At 44.6% G+C, this 26,932-nt stretch overlaps 1 protein-coding gene across 1 annotated transcript in view; it reads right to left on the minus strand.

Moving 5' to 3' along the window:
• LOC146196518 (solute carrier family 7 member 14-like) overlaps window positions 1–26,932 on the minus strand; it is a 77,024-nt gene that overhangs the window by 16,993 nt on the left and 33,099 nt on the right. The window contains exons 3-7 of the mRNA XM_084596368.1: window positions 13,250–13,480; window positions 11,961–12,169; window positions 10,314–10,472; window positions 7,461–7,657; window positions 2,857–2,981 (exon numbers count right to left, since the gene is read on the minus strand). Of these exons, the coding sequence (XP_084452494.1) occupies window positions 2,857–2,981; window positions 7,461–7,657; window positions 10,314–10,472; window positions 11,961–12,169; window positions 13,250–13,480 (921 nt within the window). The remainder of the gene's footprint in view (window positions 1–2,856; window positions 2,982–7,460; window positions 7,658–10,313; window positions 10,473–11,960; window positions 12,170–13,249; window positions 13,481–26,932) is intronic.

Below are 26,932 nucleotides of genomic sequence, written 5' to 3' on the forward strand. Positions count from 1 at the left end.
AAACGTCCGTGGAGACCGCTTCGTGCTTGCCACACGTGTAAAAGTTTGCTTTCAATCTCAGTCATTCCCACCTCTTTGGGATTTATTGGGTGTGGTTGTGGACATCCACTTTTAGCTCAGTTGCCCGTTCTTCTAGATTGTGGATGGTAATTGATGCAGTATATTGTCTGATGTGACGCAGGCGATTCCATTCGGTAATGCGGACTCCACCTTTTCTTGGCCGCTTCGCGCTGATGGCGAGTAGCGTGCTGAGTGTGTAGTGATCGCTGCATAAGCATTCTTGCATATTGCGCCATCTTCTTGAGCAGCGTTTTTAACAAATATGCAGTCGGGGCAGGTGTTGACGCCGACACTATTGTCTATATGCACGTAGGCTGCTGAGGGTCGGTGAGAAGGGTAATACCATCCTGTTCAAGCGGAAAGCCAAAGCTGGAGGCCTTTTGGCGTTTCCGTATAGCATCTCCAGGTGGCGCGGACTTTATCTAGATCCCCCAAAATGTCCTTGAGGTTGTGCTTCGCTAAGAGAAGAGCGGTGTGGATGAGTTGACAAAATCTGTACCTACGATCTTTTGCCTTACTGTATACATTCAGGACATACAGGTTTTCCTCCCTGTTGCTTCAGGGAACAATCTCTATAAGAGTATAATCGATATCTACAGCTTGTACTCCGTGCATTATCGCAGTGAGGTTCGCACAAGAGTGGTGGTGTAGCTTCGGGGAAGCTTCCTGTAATGGGCTTCAGAACTGGAAATTTTGGCCCCGCCGGGGTGGTGCAGTGGTAAGACGCCCGACTACTGTGCCGGAGTTCCCGGGTTCGAACCCGACCACGGCGGCTGCGTTTCGATGGAGGCGAAACGAAGAGGCGTCGTGTGCTGTGCGATGTCAGCGCACGTTAAAGATCCCCAGGTGGTCGAAATTACTCCGTAGCCCTCCACTACGGCTCCTCCTTCTCTCTTTCCACTTTCATTCCCACCTTCCTCCCTTCCCTTACGGCGCGGTTCGGGTGTCCACAGAGCAAGTGTGACAGTTACTGCGCCTTTCCCTTCCTGTGAACCAATTTAATTTAATTTAACTGGAAATTTTGGCTGGGCGTCCCATTTATTAAAGGCCTATGATATCTGGTGGTGTTGCCTGGGAGTACTTCACTTACGCAGGCAACTCCTGCAGTTCAATTGCCAGATCATTCGTCCTGCGTTTATCATATCCAGCAGTAGCGCCAACTGGCGCACTCAGTGGCCCCGGACTACTTAGGTCGGCTATTTTGCTATCTACTTAGGTGACGTTGATTTCGCAATGGTTAATGTTTTGCCCCAGCTCATTAAGCTGAGTGTAGATGGACCAGGAACTGTGTGGTGGTCTCCTGCTGGTGAATCTGCATCTTGATTAAGGTATCTAGCAAAGCGGTTTCTATTTGGACTGCCCTTTAGGAGTAGTGGGGGACATGAATCCCATCGATCATCTATGAATTTTTACTCGATAGCGTATTGAACTTGTTCGGCCGAAATGGCGTCGCCGTGTCACAGAACTAAGATACTGTTTAAATGAAACGTGCCGGGAAAAAACGTGTCAGGAATAATATACACGTTGTTTCGTATCAAAACCGTGACGTAATCATAATTGTGACGCAATCAAAATTATGATGTATCAAAATTATGACTCAAATGTTTCCTCTGAAGCATTCACGTGAAGCTAATGCCACTCCGCTTCCCATTCGCATCAATCTGCTAGTCAAGTTGGAGACGATAGTTTGTCATAGTTATTGACCTTACGACATGTGTACCTCCAAGTGCATGCCGCCGATTCTTAGTGTAGGTCTCCACCTATAAGTAACACAGATACAGCGGCTTCCTTACCTGGAAAACCAACCGAAACAAAAACAACATTAAAAAAATTACGAGGGACTTTAGCAACTAAAGGAGTGAAAGACGAAAGCCTGAGTGCCGCATTCTGCTAGAGAACCGGCACTAATTAGTAATTAACAATAAATAATCAATTAGTCATTGAGTAGGTAATTATAAGTACTTAATTATTAAATTAGGCAGTAATCAATAATTGATTAATAAATTACATCCACGTTCGTTAATCACTAATTATTTAATTAGCCATTATTTATTGATTGGCATATGCCCATATAAGGCACGCATTCGTGCATACTGTGCTGGTGCTCTGTGATTTGTCGAGACCTCTTCTATGATGTCATCCCGCCTCGGCCAATTAGAGTCACCGCAAAAGCGGGACATATTTTGTCCACGAAGCACGAGCCATTGAAGGCTTTCACCTTAAAATATGTGCAGAATGAGTAGGTGGCGGTAAAAGCGCTGTCGCGTCTGCTCTTGAAGAGAAGCTTGAACGTCTTTTATATCTTTTTTTATCTTTTAAATGTGTGTCGTCCGCCACAGCCTACATAACAAAGAAGTCACAATGAAAACAAATGAGTAAACAAGGCAAAATAAAACTGAATGTTGCACAATACGACTTGTGGTATTTATAACGTCCGTCATAGCTTGCGAGCATCGGTCTGTGCGACTAGTCCTAAGAGCTCTAATTGAGCTTTTGCGTGTTAGTCAGTTCTCGGCCCTATTCGTTCACTTCTCGCTGTCCCATTATTCTCTGCTTCACTTCGAAGTGGCTGAACCTTTCGCATAGCTTTCTTGTCTTAGTGAACAACGCGATGTTCGGAATTTTAATTACTAGAAAAAGTAGACCAAGTCGAAACGTTTTGTATAAGAGGTCTTCATTTGCTGTCTTCATGTTTACTTTTCCATTATAGTTTTCATGCTTTTTCGGGCGATTCCTATGCAGTACGCAAATAAAGTCAAAGATAAATTTTTGCGACATATCATACCGCTCACCCACCTATGGACATCATTTCGACGAGCACGTCAAGACTCATGACGATGGAGACGACGGCCGTGGCGCCGCCTAGGAGAAGTGTGGCGAAGGCGGGAGTCTCCGTGACAGGCCACACTTTGGCCAGGGTTCTGTGGGAAAAACAGAGGCATTAGTGCTGGGAAAACACCTGTTGGAGACTAAATCACAAATCCTTTAGGAACTCTAGGCAGTGCCGTTCTGTGAAGCTCACAGCGAGTAGTACTTTCAACTGAACTGTGCCATACCATTTCATCACGCTGAGAGAATTATGATAGCTACTTTGTCCAGCTTGACCTCCTCGTCAGAAGCGATGCAAATCAGGAGACGTTTAGTTAAACACCAACGTTTCGTATCAGCTTGCAGCGGTGGCTCAGTTGCTTTGCAGTGCCTGCTGATCATTAAGTTTTCTGGTTTGTATCCGTTTTCTCTGCAATGTCAAGGCACTTTGAAGAATTCTATGATGTGGTCTAAATTATCCGGAGTCCTTCACTACCGTGTCTCAAAAATGCCTAATCCGTGTGTATTTTTGGGACGATGAAGAGCACACTTTACAAAAAATTATTTATTCAACACCATGCACAAGATTGATGCGAACGTTTTCAGCTCGTAAAGCTTGTGGCTCCTCTTGAGACTTTTTTTCTTTTGCTCTTGTTACACAATGCTGATAGAATCCCTGGCGCGGCGGCCGCTTTTCGATGGAGGCGAAAAGCCAGGCGCCCGTGTGCTGTGCGATGTCCATGCACGTTAAAGAACCCCAGGTGGTCATAACTTCTGTAGTCCTTCACTATGGCGTCTCTCATAGCCTGAGTCGCTTCAGGACGTTAGACCTGATAAACCAAACCAAACCTTTACAATGCTGACCTATATATGACACCGTTTTAGCTCGCTATGCCGCTTACCACCATGGTGCTAACAATACCTGTTGATGTTAGCTTCCCACTTGTTCTGTGAGCGGGCGCAATTAGTGACACATTATAGCTTATGATTTCAGCACAGCCGCTACCCTTACTAAGGCTGAATAAAAAGCGCATGTTCGTGGTACATGTGCACATCCACTGCAGCGTTATAACATAGCTCGGCTGTGTACCGGTACTTCCAGCTGCCAACAGCGCATGTGTAGTTGAGAGCTGGCAGTGGGGACATGCAGGGTATGTATACAGGAACACTCTACAAAAAGGATTTAGTCAGTCGCCGATGCTAATGGCAAGACAAAATTTCCGGCTTGTACCGGCAGTCAGTGTCACTACAGGATATACGTGTCAGGGCAGATAGGAGTATTTCGCAATGATCAATGTGAATAGCGCCTATAATTCACGTAAAACGATACGCAAGTGCATGCGTGGCATTATTTTTGAAAATATTGGCAATGACACAGAAGAGAAGCGCTTGCCAAGGCCAGCTGTAGCCAAGTTCGGATGACTCACTTATCGGAACCGCGTTTGAAATATGATGTGATACATGCGATGGGTGGGGATTAAAATTAGAGGGTACCGCAATAATTGTTCTTCTCTTTTTGGTAAGTTTTGTTTCCACTGTGGATAAACAGAACATCAGGTTATGAAATTAATCAAATCTAGCTTTATTCCCCTCTCTCACGGGTACGGTGCAGCAAGAAAGTAAGGAGACAGTGGACAGCTTCAAGGAACTCTTGGCGGCCCAGATACACATGCAACAGCAATACTCACGTACGCGAGGTTAACGTGTCACAGCGTATCACAAGCAACATACAGTTTAGAGTCATGTGTTTACTGGAGGAAAACAAAGGGGCTACACTACAAAGCAGCGCAGAGCATAAGAAAAGAACAGTTGATTACGACGCTGCTGCGCACAGCTCAAGAAATTATTCCAATATATCATTTTATCTAGAAACATGTACTTTTAAAATAATTAGGAAAAAGGAAAAGCGAATTCAGTAAAATAATAACACTTAATTACATTATTTACAGAGAATTCTATAGCAATAAAGTCCGCTAAGCACTGCTGCTCCTCCTCCGTCATTTATGCCCACCGCATGGCTGGGAGCGTAGAGCCACCAATACTCCCATTTTCAGCTAACCACTTGCTTGGCCCTCTCCTCTTGCGAATATTGTAAAAGAATATTGTATTGTTGAACTACAGTAGACACAAGTGGAGTTCATTCTGCCTCCATTGCATCCGCACACAACAAAGCCCCGCTGTTAACTAACGCCGATCCCGCCACCGCGCTCTGCCATGTCACGAGACTAGCGCATCTGTAAACTTGGTCAAGTCACATGGCCTTATATCGTAACTCACCCCATTGACCATTTATCGAAGTTTATGACGGACGACGCCGGATGATGCGTTTTTGTTTTTCAATGGGGCTTGTGATTCTATCACATTAATAAATGCTGTTTGACAGCCTGTCAAGGAAATTGTTTCGCACGACTCTGAGAAGTTTGAATTAATACGAAGCAAGCGAGGAGATGACCACCGGTCTCTGATGCGTACGCGCATACCCCTAGCGCTCGAAAATAGATCACTTTGGCGAAGCGCTTGCGCACTGACACAGCTACCCAGTAATTGAATTGCCGTCTTGAAGGGCCATAGTGTGCATGCCGTAACTCTTCAGCAGCGTTCCTGCGCGAAATTCGCATCTATTCACAAACATGACTTGTAAGCACACACAAAGGAATGCAGAGCGTCACTTCTCCGAGGTCACAAGACAGCATATCGAGTTTCGAATTGGTAACTCAGACAAGACAGGACGGTACAAGGCGATCGTCTTTCATCCAAATAGTCTCGAAGAGTGAATTAACTAGTGCACTCCGCGATCTCTTAACTAGACAGGGTCGCCCTTTCAGTAACTGCGGGAACAAACAGACTTGATATATTAAAAGAGGCTCCACTTGATAACCGAGTATTGATGAAGGTCAGTCCGTCTAATTAACTTTGAACATTTCCGTTCGTATGATGCAGAGCGTTCGCAAAGCAACCTCGACAACTGCTTTCAAGTGCTGAAGATGACAAATGACCCTTCCAAGTTTAGTAGATTAATATAATCACGCCGAATTAGATGGCATTTAGACAGGCGCTCAATGGCTGTGAACAAATTATGCGTGCCTTGCGCACGTCTTGTAAAGTGCGTGACAGTTGTGTGGTCTTTAGGTCTGAGCAATGTTAGAGTGACATGTTGCTAGAGTGACATGTTGGGTGAGTTTCCGCTTACTTAAAATTCAGGTAAAAAAAGACAGAGCAAAAAAAAAAAAAAAAGAAAAAAAAAAGACCAGCATCAACTTTCGCAAAAAAGATATTTTTTTTTTTAGGACTTCCCACAACCATGATGCTGTGCGCGGACTGGTTGTTTGCTGGACCCATGGAGGAAGGAAACAACTTAGGAGAGGCCCTTGCCATTCCCAATGCATTGGAGAAAGTGTGGCGCAAGTGACGTCAAAATTTAGGGTTAGCCAAGTCGGGCCATTAGCAACGGCGATGCTGTTGCTATGAAAACTCGGGCCACTAGCAACAGCGTTGCTAAGGGCCCTAGGTACGTGAGCGTCGCGGAGAAAGAAAATGCGGAGGGTAAAGGAGGAGGAGAGACGGCGCAGCGTCCGGTCGCGGCGCGGCCGCGCCGGCTTAAAAAAAAAAAAAAAAATGACGTCAGGGCCTCTCCCAAGTTCTTTCCTTCCTCCATGGCTGGACCGCATTTCTGCGCCATTTCACAAAGGATGAATTGAACCATAAAGAATGGAGTTCCGAAGAGAATTCTATAGCGATACCCTAGAACGTGTAAAGCCGAGTTTATGGTTACCTTCATTTTTACAGAATAGAAAAGGCCGCATACTGGCTCTTATACGAGATATCGAAGTAAGAAATTTATTTTCATTGTGATTTTATTCATATACCCTATCTCTTCACAGTCGATTCTTTAACTTATTTTTAGTGAGTCACTGTTAGCCCCATCTCTCCTTTCCCTCTCCTACAAATGGAGAGGAAGACTTCCCTATAGCACGCTGACCACTTCGATGTCTTCTCTCTACCTGGCAGGTAGAGAAAGAATATCACCCCAAACCCTACCACTCAAAGTTGAGAGGATTAAAATGTTCACATGATGCGGACGCTAAACATTTTAAGCCTTCATGACGTTCCTAGTGGTATTGAGCAAAAAAAAAAGAAAAAAGAATCAATGTTTAACATAAATGATAAATCGAGGTCGCCGCAACCCTGGGTTTTTGGTTTATTCAGAAAGCAACTAGAATCTCCGAACTCCTAATTCGACACCGAGTTTGTAAGAAATCTTCGACACCCATATATTTATGGACGAGAAACTAAAGAGTGAAAAGGCATATCCGGCTCATGGAAATTAAGAACAACTTCAAATCCAGCCGCTTCGCCTTTTTTAGGACGACGCAGCCGGCGCTGTATGTTAAGGTTCCGTTCAAGTATTGCAGCAGGTGACCCGGTAAGTGGCACATGGCTTCTTCAAAACGTACGTAGCAGCCGAGAACCAGAACCGAAGTCATGACCTTGAGATCGATGGGAGAGTGACGCGGTCGTTAAGTCACTGCGAAAAATGCAGCTTATATACCAAAGAAATAGATACGCCGAGTGTCCAGTTTCTGTAAGCACACCTGAAGATAAGGCCGTCCTTGGCCATGGCGTACACGACGCGAGGCATGGGGAACATGGAACCCAGCATGGAAACCACGAGACCCGCCAGGGCGCCTACAGCCACGATGTAGTGGCAGGAACGAGCCCCCCGTTGGGCGAACATCTCGACGAGGCCCGCGCCGGCGTTGATCTGGCTGTATGGAACGATGAGCGTCACCTACACGAACAGAAAGCATAGACGTCATGGCGAGTGCGGAAGAGCGATTAAAAAGTTGATATTTTTTCACAGCTAGGTATGTTGCGCTGAGCGGCCGCTGTAATCAATGTTATCAACCTCTCATGTGCATAGCAATGTAGCCTGTGCAGGAGGAAATGGTGGATTATGCACTTTACAAAACTTGCAAGTAGCTGGCTTGGATTCTGGGCAACTCAGCTCGTGTCGCCTCCGAAGCACTGTTGATCTAAAGAAACAAAGAGAATTTTCCTACTTCACACAGGAACACCTCCAAGTGTATTGCTATAGAGGAATTTATTTGCCTAAAACATACCTAATGAGATAGGAATAAAAGCAGGCAACCTGAGGCGTAATTAGAAGACTGAGAAAGTCAGCGCCTGCATGTTTATTTGAATATTGACAATTATCCTTTGCCAGGGCATTTACTGTGAAGAATAAGTGCAAAAAAGTTGCGACGATCCTTAATTATTCAGCTTTATTTATCAATTTTAGAGTGCTTCGTGTGGTGGCAACTTCCTGACTGACCAGTTAGCACCGCAACACTAGATGATTGACTACTCGATCGTTTAGCATAGCGGATAACAGCTGGCCATTGTACACCATTTCTCATGCATGCTGCGAATGCGAATTATACTACTGTCTACCCAAACACTGGTCTATGGCAGTTTCACCGTTCTGAAAGCTGATTAGCTTTGGCTTCGCTGCCCGCTTTTGAGACTTCTCTAGAAAGGCGTACCGAGGAAACCAGTCGAACGATCAAAATGAGGAAGAATGCGATGCTACATTCAGGTGCTGCGTTTAATTACCCCGAATGGTGGACGTTACTATACTTATATGAAGCCGCGAGAGAGGAGGTCTATAAACGGGTCATTAGAGAAGAAAATGCACAAACGAAAATTGAGGTGCGGTGTTTGAATTACCTGGGCACCCTTTCTGCAGTCACCGGCAGGCTATAGAACATTTCCAGCCGTCGTGGCATTCCACGTGTGCTTCGAAGTACATCATGGAAGCACGTCGCGCGGGGGACGCCGTGTAAAGCGTCGAAGGTAATGACCACCCCGCACTTCCGGCAATTTTGCTTAGTTGTGTGTCCCTTCGGCGGAACAGTTAGGGCGGTGCCCTTATGAGCTGCCGGCGTGCTTGCTTGCGCGGTGGGGTTAATTCTGTTCTTTAGCTAGATTCAGCCAACGCGCAGCCTTTATATAGCTAGTCAGTGAGGTCAAGCACAATTAAGCCATTGCTGCACTGCGCTGCAGACGACTCTAGCCTTTAATTTTTTTTTTACTTTGTTCGAAGTCAACAATTCTTTTTTTCTTTGCTTTGGAGCGAATGCTTTCCTCACTAATAGCGTCAGTACATAAAATCAATGACAACTGTTATCTCCACAATGTTTTGCCCTAAAATCTTGCTGCCAAGTTTCTCTTGCGCCATTCCACTTTCCGGACTATGTCGTATTACTTTTAATAATTCCTAGCTTCTGCTTTTTGTATAGGGACTGTAACACTGCATTTATTCTTATGCAGTACCCACTTTCAACCACACATTTATCTTCAACGGCTAAACCTATACTAGCTTCTTGCTCTATCGTTATCGTATTTCTAGGTGTCGTTGGATGGACACTATAGTCTTCTTGTAAACGTTCTATGAAATGGCAGTGCTTGGCAGAGTCTGAAATTAAAGTCACCGACTAAACCTGTAGTTTCATTCCTGAAACACAATGGCGGAAGCTCTTGTCATACGGTATCTGTGTTTATACTTGGCTACAGCTGCTCCGAAATAAGTTTGCTCTCTTTACACATGGCTGGGCCTGTTGCGTGAGTGGCTTCATCTTCAGGCTAGACGGCTTTTACTGCGAAAGCAATACTACTCTAGGTTTCAAGCCTTCAGCGTAGCGCGGCGGTAGCCACGTACGTCTTACCCACGTGAAGCAGTGACGTAACACCCCCCCGTGATACTAGGGTATGGGCTAGCAGGAGCTGCCAACTTGGGTTTTTCGTTTCACATGGGACGGTTATGCCAAAATCAGCCTGATAGGAGCCTGGCATTCACGTTACCCCTATAGGCCACTAAGGCAAGTTCATGCGGCTTGGTTAAAGCAGGGCTTTATATGTGGACTGAGGAAGAAGAACGCTCGGCCATCCGCAGCGATTGCTTTCGCTCAATATTTGGTTCAGCAGCGTTGACCCCTTGTAATTTTTTCGGTGTTGAGCCTACTAGTGTTCCGGCATTAAAATACTACCGTTAGAATTTATTACGTTCATCTCTCTTTTTCTTCATTTCTGTTCGCTAGCATGCGGCCTTGTCATGCACTAGGCACGCAGGACGCGACCAGACAGCTCTGAAGCGATGTTGATCATGCGTTACAACTTCTACTGTATTCGGGGTCATTCGCGGTGTTTGAGATGAACCACCCCGGTGATTTATTGTAAATTTTAGACAGAAAATTGCCGGGAACGAAGCTATCCGAGTTAACTTGTCCCTATTGCTGCATCCGTGGAGTTTCCTAAGGGCACATAGTTCGCTCAGATAGGCAGCCCTGCTTGCCTGAGCGTCACCACCAGGAGCCGCTGCGCGACATGTGAGGCAGGAAAATAACTTAAAAACAAAATGAAGTTTGATTGGGTTATTCTGAACTCACCATCATACTCGAAGTGATGTATGCGGTGAGCACAATTGCCAGGCTGAGTATAATGGCCGTCGGTATGGACCACTTAGGATTTTCCGCCTCCTCGCCAGTCGTAGCGATGATGTCGAAACCGATGAAAGCATAGAAGCACGTTGCCGCACCGGCCAGAACCTGCGCCACAACGTCGAATCAGAACACACCCTCTCTTTTGAAATCAGAGAAAGGGATTTGAAATCTTTCTTGTCCAAAGATAAACATATATTATTGAACCTTCGCTGTATCACGTTTAGGTCTTTTTTTTTGGGGGGGGGGGGGGGGCGGGGGGGGGGGGGGAACCGAACCATTGATACGCTCTTTGAAGCTTTTGAAGCAGGTGATGGTTGTGGGGGGATACTAGCTGTCATATCTTCCTAGTAAATGAACTTTCTTGTAAGCGTCGATTCGGTTAGTTCTAAACTGACATAAAAACTGCATTATTTATTAATAATTATCGCTAGTATTGTTTTATATGGAGAAAAAAATTATGTTTGCGGCTGCTGAACACGGCACTAGGTCTTGCAGAACGGAAGTAAACGTGTTCCATGATTCAGGGCGTTCCTGCCCTCGGTATAAAGATGGCGGCAGAGACTTCCTGCTGCCGAGCCGCGAGTGCCGAAAATATTTGTGCCTGCTGGCTTGACAGCAATAGGTCGTAGTTTGAAGCGAAAGCCTTTAACAGCTAATGTGTGGCGTCCGCAGAAAGTGTACGTAGAAACTGTGTGTGAGATGTATCCGCGGGATTTCGCGGGATATCGATGGGGTTCTGGTGTACAGTGACCGATAGTTATAGTTAGCGATGGATAGCAATAGCGACGAGAAATACAGAGTCGCTCTCTTTACTCTCTCTGAGTTCACAGAGAGAGAGAGAGAGAGAGAGAGACTACCTTGCTCTCTTTCTTCTGCTCCTCTTTCACTACCTTCTCCTGCGACCCTCCATCTTCCTAACCTTCCCTGCATTCTCCCTCCTCTCTCACTCTTCCATCCTCTTTTCCCTCGCTCCCCTCCGTTTAACTCTCCCTCTCTCTGAAAGGCTCTCTCACTATCTCTCTCTAGGAATCGGGCGTTCCAAGGATCGCAGCAGGAACTATTATTGCCCCTGTAAAGGGTGCTTTACGTGTTTAACACTATTGATGCAAAAAAGCCATCTTTACAGTTACAAAACTTATTTTGCTTCAATTTTGATTTCCTGCCACGTGCGCTTTCCACAGATAGCCTTCAAAAAATAGCCACCCTGCAGTTTCATTCTTAGATATGGATTCACGGCCAGGGCATATCCGTTAATCATAACTAAAAAGGTAGGAAGTAAGGGTATGTTAAAAGGAGACTATGGAAAAACGTGTTAGAGCTTTCAATTGCATGCTATAAGAAGAAAACACGTCAGTCACGCTTGACTGTGATGCGTAGATCAACAGTTTGTAAAAACAAAAATGTGGACACATCAGGCGAACAATTTGTAGTGAGGTCTGTGGAATGATGCACAGTAAAATGAAAGGCCTTCATTGCACTGCTGGAGAAACACAGCTCCTTGCAGGTGCATAGGCCCCTTGGCGTATATCATTCAGGCTGTTCCACACATCGCTTAGACAGTGTTCGGGTGTCAAGTGGATAAGACGTACACACCCCTGACCAGCCGTACGGCACGAATCCTCCATGCTTGGTCCAGTTGTCCGTGTCGATGTAGAAAAGTCCGGCGCCCATGATGAACACCCAGACAGCGAAGTTGAGGCAGTTGAGGATGTTATTGAAGAGCAATGATTTCTTTACTCCGGCCAGCATGAGCGCGCTCATCAGCACTGTGATGATTCCGGCCAGCAGGTCCGGCGTGTGTCCTGTCATGCAAAATCGAGCGACACATATGACATCGCGAAGAGAAGGGTGGATGAGCGGTTGAACTCCTACTGACGAGCACACCATAATGACTAAACCTATACGTCAACAATATCGTGAATTGTGCATACCTAGCTCTCAAGAGTAAAGAGGAAGCAATTCTTGTGTTAAGCAAACGTTGCCAAAACCTAAAGCAAACACCCTGTATTGGCGCTATAATCTGTACAGGTATATAAAAAAGACAATTGCAAGAAAACGCACTTTTCTTTTTTTTTTCTACTTTGTTTTGATTGCATTGTTTCTCGGCCAGGTCATGCTTGTTACCGCACTCAAAAACTTTCTATTGAGCATGCTTGAGCATTTTATATTCAATGATTCGTTAGGAATTGTTTCATTTCTGTGGTTATTGAGTTACTTCTGGAATTAGGTGGGTACGTTATTCGTCTTCGAGCCACTCTAGTTGATTGGAAATTTAGTTACTGAATTAATGAGAGAGCTAGTTCAGTTCGCTAGTTATTTGGTCAGCATGCTTCCTTTTTAGTGGTCTACACGGCGACAGAACGAATAAACTAACGACTGGCTGACTCCTGACGGCACTTTGCGACATTGCAATTGATGCCATGTTCCCACGGTTTGAACACCTAACTGTTGAAATTGTCGCTGTCAATGTTTTTGCCTGAGAAGTGTCTATCAGGGTATGAATTGTCACGCCAGAGACCGATATGGTCTGGACATACAATATTTAGGACGTGTTCATGCACAATCATGAAGCCTGGTTGGTGATTTGCATGTCAAAGGAACTCAAACCTTCAGAAATGCTGCTACTAAAGTTTTATAGCTAGTAGCCGGAGCGTGATAAAAATCGGTTGGTCGCCGGATGGAATTACGCGTGAAGAACCTATGATTCGCAATAACATTTGCCGAATATAGCGTGAAGCAGGTGGTAGCTTAAAGTTGAGACCACATGGTTCGCTTAAAAAGCACTCGGACTCAATTAGCAATTGTGCTACACAGTTATCAGCTGACCGGACGTGAACCGGTTGGATGCGCAGAGTGCAATAAAGGCTGGAGGCCGGCCACACCAATGATGGTTCCGAAGGTGTTGCGGAAAGCCTCGCTGATGGCACCACCCAGCATGGCGTCGATGCAGGCGCTGATGGCGCACGCGCCGGCCGCCGAGCCGATCAGGTACTCGAGGATCATATTCCAGCCGATCACGAAGGCCACGAACTCGCCCACCGTCACGTAGCTGTACATGTACGCAGAGCCCGTAGTGTGTGGCACGCGCACGCCGAACTCCGCGTAGCAAACACCTGCGAACATCAGAAACATCTTGTATACTAGTGTAAAACTACCCAGGTTGAGAATACGATTTCTGTTCTACACCTTTTTCTGTTACTTTATTCACAAGAGATGTAAATGAGTTTCCAGGCGAAAGTTTCAACTCTCCTCTTCTCCGCAAATAAACTTCTTTTTGTTATCATCTGCACCAGCTGCGATGTAAAGTTTGATATAAAGTTATTGAGGTTAATGACTTGATCATGAGCAGTATCTTTTCAAACGAGCAGTACCTTTTCAAGCATTCACTGCAACGAAGGTAGGCAAAGGAGATGTTCAGTGTTCACCGCATGGAGAAAATTGACATTTATTTTGTTAAGTTTATGCGATGCTGCGTTATACATTAGGTATGAAGAAAGTCTCTTATATATAATGACGTTGAGTGTCGCTTTTACGTGACGGTTTCAGCATTTAACTATACTCACAGACTCTTCAAACCCGTTTCCTTGTCTATTTCGAGAGAAGGCCAGTCCAGGATGACCACGCAGTGAAAACCTGACCGGAGACTTGGAAACTCTTTCTAAGCAATGCAGGCGCGCCTTCATTTATTGCTCAACAAGGCTCTAGACTCGCAGTTTCGGCATACCACGCTCCTGATATGGTTGCATCATTTCTTTTCTCACTACATAGTCACACACCATAACTCTCTTTCTATTCCTCTTTCCGAACTGCACAGTAGGAAGAGAGATAATCGTTCCTCTTGCCTACCACTGTGCTTTAATTTCAAAATAAATCTCTTTCGCTATAAACTGAAGTCAACAACATAAACATGAAACGCATAAAATAAGACATAAAAGAAGAAACGATGCCAGTTGCGTAGCGCAGATTCCATGACTCGTAAATGCCGCGTGTGGATCCCTATGAAAAAAGCCACAACTATTGACCTCGTCCCAATTTACTGACACGGACAGCCACGTGTGACCCTACGTCGCAAAAGCCTTGGGGCACTGAATATAGGGAGCTTTTTCATGTATTCAAATAATTGCCTTCCGCTTAAATCCTAGCACAGTAACTATTCAGGCAAATCTGACAGTGGTGTCAGCATATAATACCGAATGATGAATAGACACTAAATGGGTTACACGTATTTAAATCAACACCGATTTCAGAAAACAAGACAATATCATTTTCCTCGTTTCTAAAAACTCCGATTAGCCGACTGCCAGAAAGTTGGCAACATCGTTCTACTGGGGACAATGAAACCATTTCAGCATCAACAACTTCAGAGAAAGGAAGGCACACAGCATGGGGATTTGTATTTTCGCTTGGTCATCGCCTTCACATCCTAGCTTTGCATAAGTTGAATAAGAATGCACATTCTAAAAGAAACACGCACACGTGACCTTGCTGCTTGCGGCGAAATAAACCCGTCAAATGCCTACGAAAAGCGCTGAACGTATTTCAGCGCTTACGCAGCAGGTTTTGGTGAAGTTTCTTTGAGAAAGCGACGTAGGCAACGGTGACACGACAAAAAAAAAAAAAAAAAAAAGAGAGAGAGAGAAAAGCGTTCGCAAACCTTCGATACCAAACCGGATAGAGAAAAAGACCAACCTGTTCTGTAGGTAACATAGCTTATATTCACCGGAGGCGTTCGATCAAAGTTTCACCTCGCCTTCCGTACGTTCGCTGCCTTTGATATGGCGGGGGCGACGTTTGAATCGCATTGCACCGAATGACAGATGACAGCCTTTACTCCGCTGCCAGGGCCGCCTATGATGGAGAGCCGGCTTCCATGGAGGCCTCCTGCTTGCAGCGCTTTGACGGATAGCACCGGCGTTTTTCTTTAGCGCCGAAGGAAAAAGAACAGGTAGAAAAAAGCGCGGAGCTTCTGTGAAAAGGAAGTGCTGTATCGTTTTCATCTTCGCTATGATTCTAGTCCGTTCGTTGTATACTGTATAGCGAGTATAGAGATAACTTTTTTTTTCTTTCCTACATTTTTATACACTTTTAATTCTGAAGGTTGAAAAGATTAGACCTGTTTTGGTTGGCTTGGAACGCTAGAATCATGCTTGTGCGCGCACCTTTTGCTGAGTTGTCTTCGCTGCCTGCATCAAAGCAGGAAAAACTTGAGATTAGATACACGGTCGTTCGTAATAAAATGTGGAGAGAGAGCTTCACCACATTAATGTTTTTTTTTTATCATTATTTTGCAGCTTCAAAGACTATGACGCCGCGATATTTTGGAAATATTTTCACCGCTAACTCTGCTTCAACCGTAAAGGGCTTTGGGTGCTGACTTATATACTACCTTGCGGAGACAAAATATTTTTAAAGCTGGTTAGCGGCTCCACTATACAGGTACGGCTTGAAACGTTTGATGCATTATGGTAAATGATATGTATATATAAGGAGCACTTTCCCTAGAAAACTAATATGTCATCGTTGACCTCGTGCGCCGTGACCAGAGCCCGTGTTTGTGAACTCTGGGCCAGTTTGCTTGACGAGCCGTTATCTCCACTTTTTCATTGGTTCTCAGTTCGCAGATTCCTGCTCTGTCATCGATATGGCACCGCTGTACATATAGCGCCGATAGTGCCGATAGTTCACCCCGCGATCTTCAAAACATCGCAGAAAATCTTCGCTCGAATGAAAATGTTTACTTTACCTAGAAACCAGTTAGGAGGCATGGATATTTGCATCACTCACATTAAAATATCATCTAAACCTGCTAAATGATGTCTGACAACCTTTTAATGCTTGTTCTATTGTTCTGTTTTCCCTGCTTGCTCCAGATCAGAGTGCACTTTCTATCCGCAAAATATACGGTAGGTCTCTGAACAGAACAAGCATCGCTTACGAGTCATCCGACGCAGCACGATCGAAGACCAAAGTCTCCAAGGCCCACCAGGAAGCCAGTTGAGAGATATATAGAAGCTGTGTTTTATTTATTTATTTTTTCTTTTTGCACTTGAGATAAGGTATCAGGGGCGCATATTTTGTTCACATGATGTATCTCTACCAGTGCAAGGTGCTACATATCTTAGGCTTTGGTGTCCAAGATATAGCGCTTGTTTTTTAGAGGGTCAATTTTTTTAAAAATAAATTTCATAATTTTTTTCAGCAACAGGGTTGCACCCAGGTCTACGGCGGGCACCAAGGAAGAGGTAAAACGCGTAATTATTGAAAAGCGTTCTGTAACTTCTCAGTTTACTTTCAAGGCACATATTGTAAGATTTGAAACTCGTTCTCCAAAAAAATTACAAGGTTGCAACGCTGCTGAACCAAATATTGAGCGAAAGCATTAGCTGCGGGTGATCGAGCGTTTTTCTTCTTCCATTTTCTTCTTCTTCAGCTCACATATAAAGTCCCGCTTTAACCAAGCCGTATGAACGTGCCTTAGTGGCCTATAGGGGTAACGTGAATGCCAGGGTCCTAGCAGGCTGATTCTGGCATAACCGTCCCATGTGAAACGAGAGATCCAAGTTGGCAGCTCGTGCCAGCCCACACCCTAATGTCACGTGCAGTGTGACGTCACAGCGTCACGTGGGTAAGACGCGGCTACCGGCCGCGCTACGCTGAAGGCTCGAAACCTAGAGTAGTGCAATAATAATATAGCTGAAACAAAAAACTTGTATAATGAAATTATAGCGGGCGTTACGAGGCCGACAGGTGTCACCTAAATAAACAGCTTCGTACCGTAACACAGCGTCAGCGCGTGCTTCTGACGTATCGCAATTTCTTCACACTAATGACGTCACTTGAATCCCAGACTGGTGCGCGGTGGTTCATCGTAAGTTTCGCTTCGTCCGTGGCCTCGCTGATTGCCAACGCGTCTTTACCCAATTCACCCAGTCTTTGCGTTTAAAAACCGGTCTGAAAGGGAGGAGCCGACGGGATGTGCGCCAGACGTGCTCACTGCTGCTGTATTACGATGTGAAGTCGACTATCAGACTGACATTTGTGCGCACTGTAACGCGTGCTACCTATTTTTAATAGAATAGTTTGGCTCTATACCATAAGGGGACGAGTTTCCAGTCCACAAATACGCAATGCCCCGGACCACAAATGTTATAAAATAATTACCGCATTTATTCAATTAGCGGCCTATAAAGCATTAATCTGCCTCTTAGCTGGCGCACTCCATATATAAATCTCTATCTAAATGCCTCACAGAAGAGACAAACTTCATACAACTTTTTGTTTCGGGCATAATAGTGCTGCTGAATTATGAAAAAAAAAAAAATACCAGTCAAGGCAGGGAGACGACACTGTCCGAATCAATACCCCCGTCCCCTCCTCCCCTCACTTTTTTTTTTTCTTACCTACGAGGAATGGTCGACCTCGAGAAGGGGACGAAAAGTGCAATTTCTTTTTCTCTTAATATTTCCCAAATTGACATACAGTACAGCTGTAAGCCGCCTATAAGACACCTCTTGTAATGGGGTACGCTGTGTCTTTCAAAAATACAGGCCAGAAATATATTTGCAAGCAATGCAGCTTTGCTGGCACGTTCGGCAATATTCGCTTCGCAGCTCTATTTCACAAGCTGCTTCCTTTTGCTTGGAGTCTCGTGAGGCTCCTTTGCTTTTGATTCACTTCCTTTTTTCTCTGAGTAATGTGGAATTTTCTGCACAACCACCAAAAGAAACTGGAAGATGCATTCCAGAGAACAAACACGCAAGCTAACCGAAAGAAACAAAATGAATTATGCAGATAACAAGTATAGGTGCTAAACATGAAAAGGAGGACATTGTACTTGTAAGTACCCATTAGCCTAATGCGAAAGAAATGACCAGTGGTTACACGCTGATACAGACTTCCCCTTCATGTTGCTTAGATCTGTACGTGAAACTATAATTAAGAACTTACGAAACCTCGTGGAAATGGCAAACCCTGAGAGTCTTCTGAGAGTAAATTTTAAAATTTAAAGACAGAAACGTTACATGGCATTCACCGCATCTATACACACACTTATTTGTACTCTTTCTTTTTTCGTTTGAACTGCAAACGGGATACACTATAACCTAAGAGCAGTGACTGCCCTTTGAAACTGATAAAAACTATTCTCCGCTACCAATAGTGCAGGGGTGAGTGAGTGAGGCCTAAAACAACAAAAAGCATTTGACTATGTCATTGAGGCGGATGTGAAAAAGACTCGAATGTACTTGCACCGGCCTTCGGAGTAATACAACCTATTCACATACAAACGTAATTCTTGATGTTAAGAATACTGTTTCTTTTTGTACCACCGTCATTAGTGTGAAACAAGCAAACAAACAAACAAAAACTGAAAATGGTTTTTAACGCGCTAAGTACCGGTAAATTAATTCTACTGACCATTTCCTTATCACACAAAATCGTGTATGTTGTGCATAAAAGCGAAAAAAAAAGGACGATTTAGCCTACAATTCTCTCGATTGCACCACCCACGCTCAAAACAGCGCGAGCGCAGCGGAGGAAACTCGATCACGCGCGCCGACGGAACAACAACAAAAAAAAAGTATAAGAGAGGAGGGGCATCAGGCGAGCTCCCATTTCGACGCTCTTGAATATATTTCCGGTACGCAGTGTGTCGGGGGCGGTCGCGGTACGGACGAAATGCCTGATCCCCCTCCGCATACAATTTTGCTCGGGGCGTCCACGTTTGAAACGCTGTAGCCGGCTAGCTATAGCTGGCTGAAGCGAGCGAACAGCGCGACGCTCACTCTAATATTCAGAGCCCGCCGAGACACTTGCGGCGGACGAGCGGGTTTTGCATATTTATTTGTCGTCAACTCGCGCGATACAGAGAGACCGTCGAGGCACGACGCGAGAGCAGAGATGATTCATTCGTCAGTTGTGTAGATAGGGGGCGCCGTTTCTCTCACGTCTCGAGTTGATGCGCGTGCTTGCATGCACTCATGGTTGCCGGGTTTCACCAACGGATTACTGCAGTATACGACGGGCGTTTCAATGGCTACTTACTCTTTTTTTTTTTCTTCAAAGAGACGCCGTGGGTAGACGGTAACGTGCGTTGATGCGCTTAATCAGCGTCAAAATCTTTCCCGAGGTGATGAAGAGGTTGTCCAATCAGAAAAACGCACTTGTCGCGAGCTGTTGTCACGTTAATCTGAAGAGCACAGGCGTAGTGTTTTGCGCCAATTATTGTTGCCTCTATTCATACTTCTACAGTGGGCGCTATCGCTTGTGACGTCAAGCGTGACGCTAAAAAAAAAAAAAAAAAAAAAAAGAGGTCATCGCGCAACGAGGCCGCATGGAAAGAAAAGTGAATGAAGTTGAAAAACGTGATAGAGAGGATAGACGCGGAGTGTGTGTCCTCTACTGCCGCATGCGAAAAGTGAGTGTTCTTTTTGTTTATACTTGTTCGGAGTGTTCACGAGAACGGACACGGCTCGCGAAGTGTTCATCGGCCAGAAAGAGACGAAACGTGCCGTATGCCACGACGTCGCGAGATGTAAAGAAGCGCTCACATACAAGCACGCGTAGATTTTATAGACAGCCTTAGCTTCGACCAAACTAAGGTGTACAGACAGCGTAGCCGGTAGCGTACGGACTGTGAATAAGAGGAACAAAATATGAGAATAACCTGATGTGTTATCTACAGATCCTGCACACAGATAAAAATATCCACACCCTACGATTTTAATTGGGTGAAAACGTTCGTGTAGCTCTTATAATGGATGCCGACATTATCTGCGAACTGTTGGTATACAAACACGCAAGCTAACGTTTCGCAAAATAATCAATCAATCAATGTTTATTTAATGTGCGCAGGAACAACCATGTGGTCTTCGTGCTGCAGCACAAATAAAAAAAAGAAACGAAAATGAAAATGCACAAACATGTTTACACACACAGAGAGAACACAAAAGAAGAAATAAATAACACATGAAATGAAACTGAGATGAAAAGTATCACGGAAAGAAAACAACCAATCAGTAGCATCACTTATATACACAGTGAGAGAATTGTTGAGCACATCACGAAAGAAAAAAAAAAAAGAACGGTAGATAGAGAGAAAAAACAACAACAAATAACTGACATTGAATATAGTAATATAGAAATATACATAAAATAAACAACCATTCCAGGCGCAACAAGTGCGTGGTACTTAAAACGCAGGCTAGAAATACAGAATAATATAATAAAGAAGTAGAATTGAACAAGGGACAGTAAGATTCTAATATAAAGTTTAAAGTTGAAATATAAGTAAGAAACGGATAAAAAGCAGTTCAAGATCAGACAGCATTGAATAGGAGAAAAAGCAAAAAGTGAAGTAAATTTATTATTTTAGGCTAGAAAGTGGGAGTTATATGTGATAAAGTACTATTTAGAATACAACGCTACGAACATCCAATATAAATGAACAGAGCGAGTTTTGGAAGATGTCAAGGTGAGGACAAAAAGTGTTAACCACTGCATTCTGTCCAGAGGGGAATGGGAATAAAGAGACGGAGAAACTTGAAATGGTCTGAATTCCCTCATGCTCTTTCGCGGAACGCGCAGTAGGACGTACTCTAAGAACTGAGGGCACATAATGTGGCCATGAAGGAGTTTGTACAGAAAAATGATATCAACTCTGATACGACGGCAGTGAAGAGAAGGAAGATTCAGTTGGGTGCTCCTGGTGGAGCGAGAGGAGGAAGTTGCGCAAGGAAAGCGATAATTAAATATCCGTAATTTTTTTTTTTTTTTTGTACTCTGTCAGCCTTGTCCAAGTTCGATTTGCAAGTGCCATTCCAAACAACCGACGCGTACTCCAAGAGCGGTAAGCATATGGACAGGTACAGTTTTAAAAACCGAAGTGGAGTACGGAACTCTCTCGAAAGTCTGCAAACGAATCCGAGTGTGCGCATAGCCCGCTGAGCAATGCGCTTAGTATGAGAGGAGAAGTAGAGGGTGCGGTCAAAAGTACACCAAGGTCATTAATTTCATCAACCCCGTTCAACAGCACAGAATTCACAGAATAATGGTAGAGAAAGCTATGTGTTTTACGAGTAAAGGAGACAACCCTAGTTTTGGAAGAATTGAGGGTAAGTAGATTCTTCGCACACCAATAAGAAAAAGCAGATATGTCCGATTGCAACAACAAGCCATCTTGAAAAGAATGTATTACCTTGAATATTTTTATATCATCAGCATAAAGAAGAAACGAGGAGTTCTTGATCGCCGAGGAAACATCGTTAATAAAAACGGAGAAGAGAAGCGGGCCTATTACAGAACCCTGAGGAACTCCACTGGTTGCAAGGTTAACGAAAGAGGTCTGTCCATTGACACTGACAAAGCAGAAGCGATCAAGGAGATAGTTGCGTAGGAGGGCTACGAGTGAGACTTCAACGTCAGAGAGTAGAAGTTTTTCAAGAAGTAGTGAGTGAGTAACAACGTCGAAAGCTTTGCTCATATCACAGTACACAGTGTCAACCTGACCCCTCTGAAGGACTGCTGCAGAGGCATACGTCATAAAAGTGACTAGGTTAGTAGAAGTAGAGCGACCCGACATGAAGCCATGTTGATTCGGTACTATGATATGTTTGAGATGGAAGGAAAGTACGTTGTGCAAAGCTAATTCGAAAAGCTTAGAGGTTGCACATAGAAGAGAAATCACACGATAATTGGAAACATCAGATTTGCTTGCAGACTTGGACATGAAACACGCATGCCATTTTCCTCACGCGAGGAAAGATAGCATTTTTTTAAACAGTTATTAAATATGGCAGTCAGTACTGGTACAAAGATATAACTGAAGGCTTTTATTATGGCGGCTGGAATGCCATCAGGTCCAGGACACAAAGATGGTCTCAGACGCTTAAGACTCTCAGTTATCAACTCCTCGTCAAAGAGAACGGAATTAGATAGTGCACCAGATGGGAGGCAAACGGAATCACAATGTGGATGTTTGTAAACGGAGGAAAAATGTTGGGCAAAACTGTCGGCAACATCCCGAGTTTCCGAACCCTAAGAGTCAACTAAGCTGATACTCAAATCTGATTTAATGGAACGCTTGCGAACGTAACGCCAGAACTGAATAATAATAATAATAATAATAATAATAATAATAATAATAATAATAATAATAATAATAATAATAATAATAATAATAATAATAATAATAATAATAATAATAATAATAATAATAATAATAATAATAATAATAATAATAATTGGTTCCAGGAAGGGGAATTACTCCGTAGCCACCACTACGGCTCCCCTTTCTCTCTTTACACTTTTACTCCTGCCTTCTTCCCTTCCCTTACGGCGCGGTTAAGGTGTCCACAGAGCAAGTGTGACAGATATTGCGCCTTTCCCTTCCTGTGAACCAACCAACCAACCATATAAAAGGCACAACGACGCTACTCCATAACGCTCGACGCTTTTGGGGGAGTCTTGTTCTACGGCGCGTCCCAACATCCGATTATACGTTTGTTCGGATGTCATCATAAAACTTCTTCAAACCTTTTGATTGCCGATTATGCTCGGGTCATCATTTCGTCCACTTGCCGTTTTATATGATCGGTAGCTTTTTTCCCTACATCGCGGCAGTGGCTCCATGTCTCCCACTAAAACAAAGCCGCTTGTTTCCTCAGCCATGCGCCGCTGTAGAAAGGTCGCGACCTCTACACGGGATTGGGGAGTTGTTACGGGCACCAGTTTCCCATTTTTTCTAAAAGACCTCTCTTGATTCGAGCGCCCCTGCGAGCGCTCTTGTACAAATAAGTCCTTTTGCCATTTTCTTCTTGGAGAGAGAAAAAAAAAAGTATGCTGCACGTGTGGTTTTTCCTCAGCGCGTCAGTGCCACGACTCCCGGGGTCTAATCGATTTATCTTTCCGACCATTAGGGCTACAGAGCGGAGCCAGAATACGGAAAAAGAACGGAATAAAATGAGACAAGTATCTCTTACAGAGGAATAATAAACAAATTTGGCTTAAAAATAGGAAAAATAGAACAAGAAAATTGAGGTTAGATTTTGTTTTTGACATTTCGCTTGTTTCGCCCAGCGTGCAAGGCAACACATCGCTTTTCAATTACGTTATGCAATGCCTCTCAATAATGCTTCCTAAACAGAGTCGTGTCGGTTCAGGAGTCCGGTGAAGCGGCATGATTTGCATTAAATGGACTTCCCATTTTTTTGAAGCCCCCCTCCCCCCCCCCCCCTCCCCGCCCTTCCCGATGCGGTTGCAAAAGAAAAGCAAATATTGGGAGGCGGCACGGGGTAGAAAGAAATGAGGCTTGTAGGTCGATATTTCGTCAGAAGCTGGCTGGATTGTTATCATCGGTGTTGGCAAGCAGACAGCGGTTGCAATGATATCATGAGCTTTTGTTCTTTGACGCCGCCATTTGTATTTTATGGATTCGGCGATCTTCTCAACCTTTTCTTACACGCGTGCGCTGCGCACAGGGTCACCAGCCACAAAACGGACGCGGTCCTGAACGTGGCCGGTTTTAACCCAGCCGCTTTGTAGAGCAAAATATTGGAGGTGCACTTAAGATCTGCTTCTAAATGTATGACGCGTTAACGTTAACGACTCCCGTATGGGGATCCACTGACCTTTCCCATTCTCTTAATCACCAATTCTTAAAATTTTTCCTCTATTATTTCACACATACTCATTAGCGCATTTGCAGTGGTAAGACGCCCGACTACTGTGCCGGAGTATCCGGGTTCGAACCCGACTTCGGCGGCTGCGTTTCGATGGAGGCGAAACGAAGAGGCGTCCGTGTGCTGTGCGATGTCAGCGCACGTTAAAGATCCCCAGGTGGTCGAAATTACTCCGTAGCCTTCCACTACGGCTCCTCTTTCTCTCTTTCTACTTTCACTCCCACCTTCCTCCCTTCCCTTACGGCGTGGTTGTGGTGTCCACAGAAAACAGTGAGACAGTTACCGCGCCTTTCCCTTCCTATAAATAAATCAGTTAAATCACGCAAGCTGCCACATTAAGCGAAAGCCGACTCTACACAGATATAAAGCCGTGTTTTAATCGAACCGCAAGAACGCGCCTGCGTGGCTGGGATGCTGCGTGCCTTATTTCTCGGCCGAGAGTCTCGTAAGTTTCGATTCCCGTCGCCCTACCATATCAAGTCGGTGTTGGCTGCGCTTGCCATTTCACGTGGTCTCATGACGTCACAGCCATGTTGGCAGCGCCTGCCATGCCACGTGGTCTGGTGGCGTCACACAACTTGCCGGCCAATCAATATCCTTCCATATGTCACGCGCAAACTACGATCTCCAGCCAGAGGCATGCCCGCGATTTTTCGCTCTCGACGCCGACTGATTTTCTACCGAAAGGAGCCGGCGTTTAACGCTAATGCGTTATTAAGCCTCGAAACAACGCTTCTCCTTAGGATCGAATCTGTATCGATACCGTCGAACACAGTATGCGCGTCCCTGCCTCACAGTTGCCATTACGACAACTGGCTTGCCCGCGGCGCCACATCTATTGAACTTGTTTTCTTACACCAGAATCCCGTAAGCTCTCACTCCACGCTGTACGGGCCATACAGCCGCAGTAGCAATGAGCTTACGCTCGCGAGAATTGGGAAATTAGCCGTGCAATGCCAATTTAACCTGAAAAGTACGTTTGGATGTTATGAACCTCTACCATTTCTTCGTTAGTAGTACCTGAAATTGGTAGAATAAAAAGTTGCCTGAAGGCATAGCTTGGTTAAGCCTGGAAGATCGCGAAAGCAATACCCTTGGCTGCGCCCTGTTCGGCGGCTGCGCCCCGACTACTGCGATGAGCCGAGCCACAGCCCCATTTATCCTCCTAGCGTGACGGATGGATGGATGGATGGATGGATGGATGGATGGATGGATGGATGTATGGATGGATGGATGGATGGATGGATGGATGGATGGATGGATGGATGGATGGATGGATGGATGGATGGATGGATGGATGGATGAATGGATGGATGGATGGATGGATGGATGGATGGATGGATGGATGGATGGATGGATGGATGGATGGATGGATGGATGGATGGATGGATGGATGGATGGATGGAATATAGGAGTGTCCCCTTTGAAACGGGGTGGTAGCAGTAGCTATCATGCTCATTTTTCTCCCTATATCTTAATTATTGATTTAGAATTGTTAACTAAACCATCATTCTATTTATTAAATTTTGCTCCTACATTACTAACATTATGTCACTTCTCTGCTTTTAAGCCACCAATCTTCCAGCCGTTTTTTGCTAGTTTCCACCGCCGGTTTATTCACCCGGCCACTGTTATCTCTAAACCCCAGAGCTTCAGGAACAGTGATTGCGCCTGCATCAACTTCCGGATGGATACCATTGCATTCGAGTATAATATGGTTAATTGTTTCACTGGAGTTTCCACATACAGCACATGCGTCATTTCCATTGTTAAACTTCTTTTTGTAGCTGCGTGTTCTAAGGCATCCTGATCTAGCTTCAAAAAGTAGGGCACTGCCTCTTGAGTTATCAAAGAATTCTTCCTTTCTGATCTGCATTTCCCACTTTCGGTATAATTCCACACTCTGTTTTTTTTCCATCGAATTTATCCAATTTTTACCTTCTGTGTTTTTCACCTGTTGCTTAATGCTCTTTATTTCTCCGTCCTTGTTACTAGCATACTTACTAGTTAGTTTCCTAGTTCTTTTCCTCCATTGTGAGTCAACGCTTTTTAGGTACAGGTATTTAAATACCTTAGCTGCCCATCTGTTACTGTCCAATTTCCTCAGGCGTTCCTCATATAATATTTTACTCTGAGCTTCCCGTACTTCGAAAGATGCCCAGCCCATATCTCCCTGTACCGCCTCATTTGTATTTTTGCCGTGGGCACCTAGTGCTAATCGTCCAACGGATCTCTGATTTGTTTCTAATGTCGACTGTACCTCTGATTTTAGGCACAAAGCCGCATTTCCGAAAGTAAGCCCGGGCACCATAATTCCTTTCCAAATACCCCTCAATGCTTCATACCTATTGTATCCCCACAATGCCTTATGTTTCATTATCCCGGCATTCCTTCGCCCTTTGGCCTTAAGTGATTGCTCATGCTTTCCAATGTATGCCAATCCTTCGTTTACCCATACCCCCAAATATTTATATTCTGCTACTCTAGGTATTTGAAGGCCTTGGATTTTAAGACCCTGATCAGTTGAGCCGTTGAAAATCACCAGACCCGACTTAACTGCGCTGAAACTGAAGCCTAGAGCGTCCCCTTCGTCTCCGCAATACTTAACGCGTTTGCAGTTCTTTCAGACTCTCAGCTAGCAGCACAATATCGTCTGCATACATCAAACCAGGGAGGCGCTGCTCTACCGCCTTTCCACCTAATCTGTATGACAGGTTAAAACCTAGGTTACTGTCTTGTATCCTCCGTTCCAGGTTTATCATATAAAGCATGAACAGCACCGGTGATAGAGGACAGCCTTGTCTTAATCCTTTGCATACTTTGACATCCTCCGTACTTCTTATCCCTTCCCACGTAATTTCTACTTTGTTATCCCGGTATATTTCCTGT

Source organism: Amblyomma maculatum, chromosome 3, assembly GCF_055883805.1.
Source record: "Amblyomma maculatum isolate TAMU_Amacu chromosome 3, ASM5588380v1, whole genome shotgun sequence".
Lineage (NCBI taxonomy): Eukaryota > Metazoa > Arthropoda > Arachnida > Ixodida > Ixodidae > Amblyomma > Amblyomma maculatum.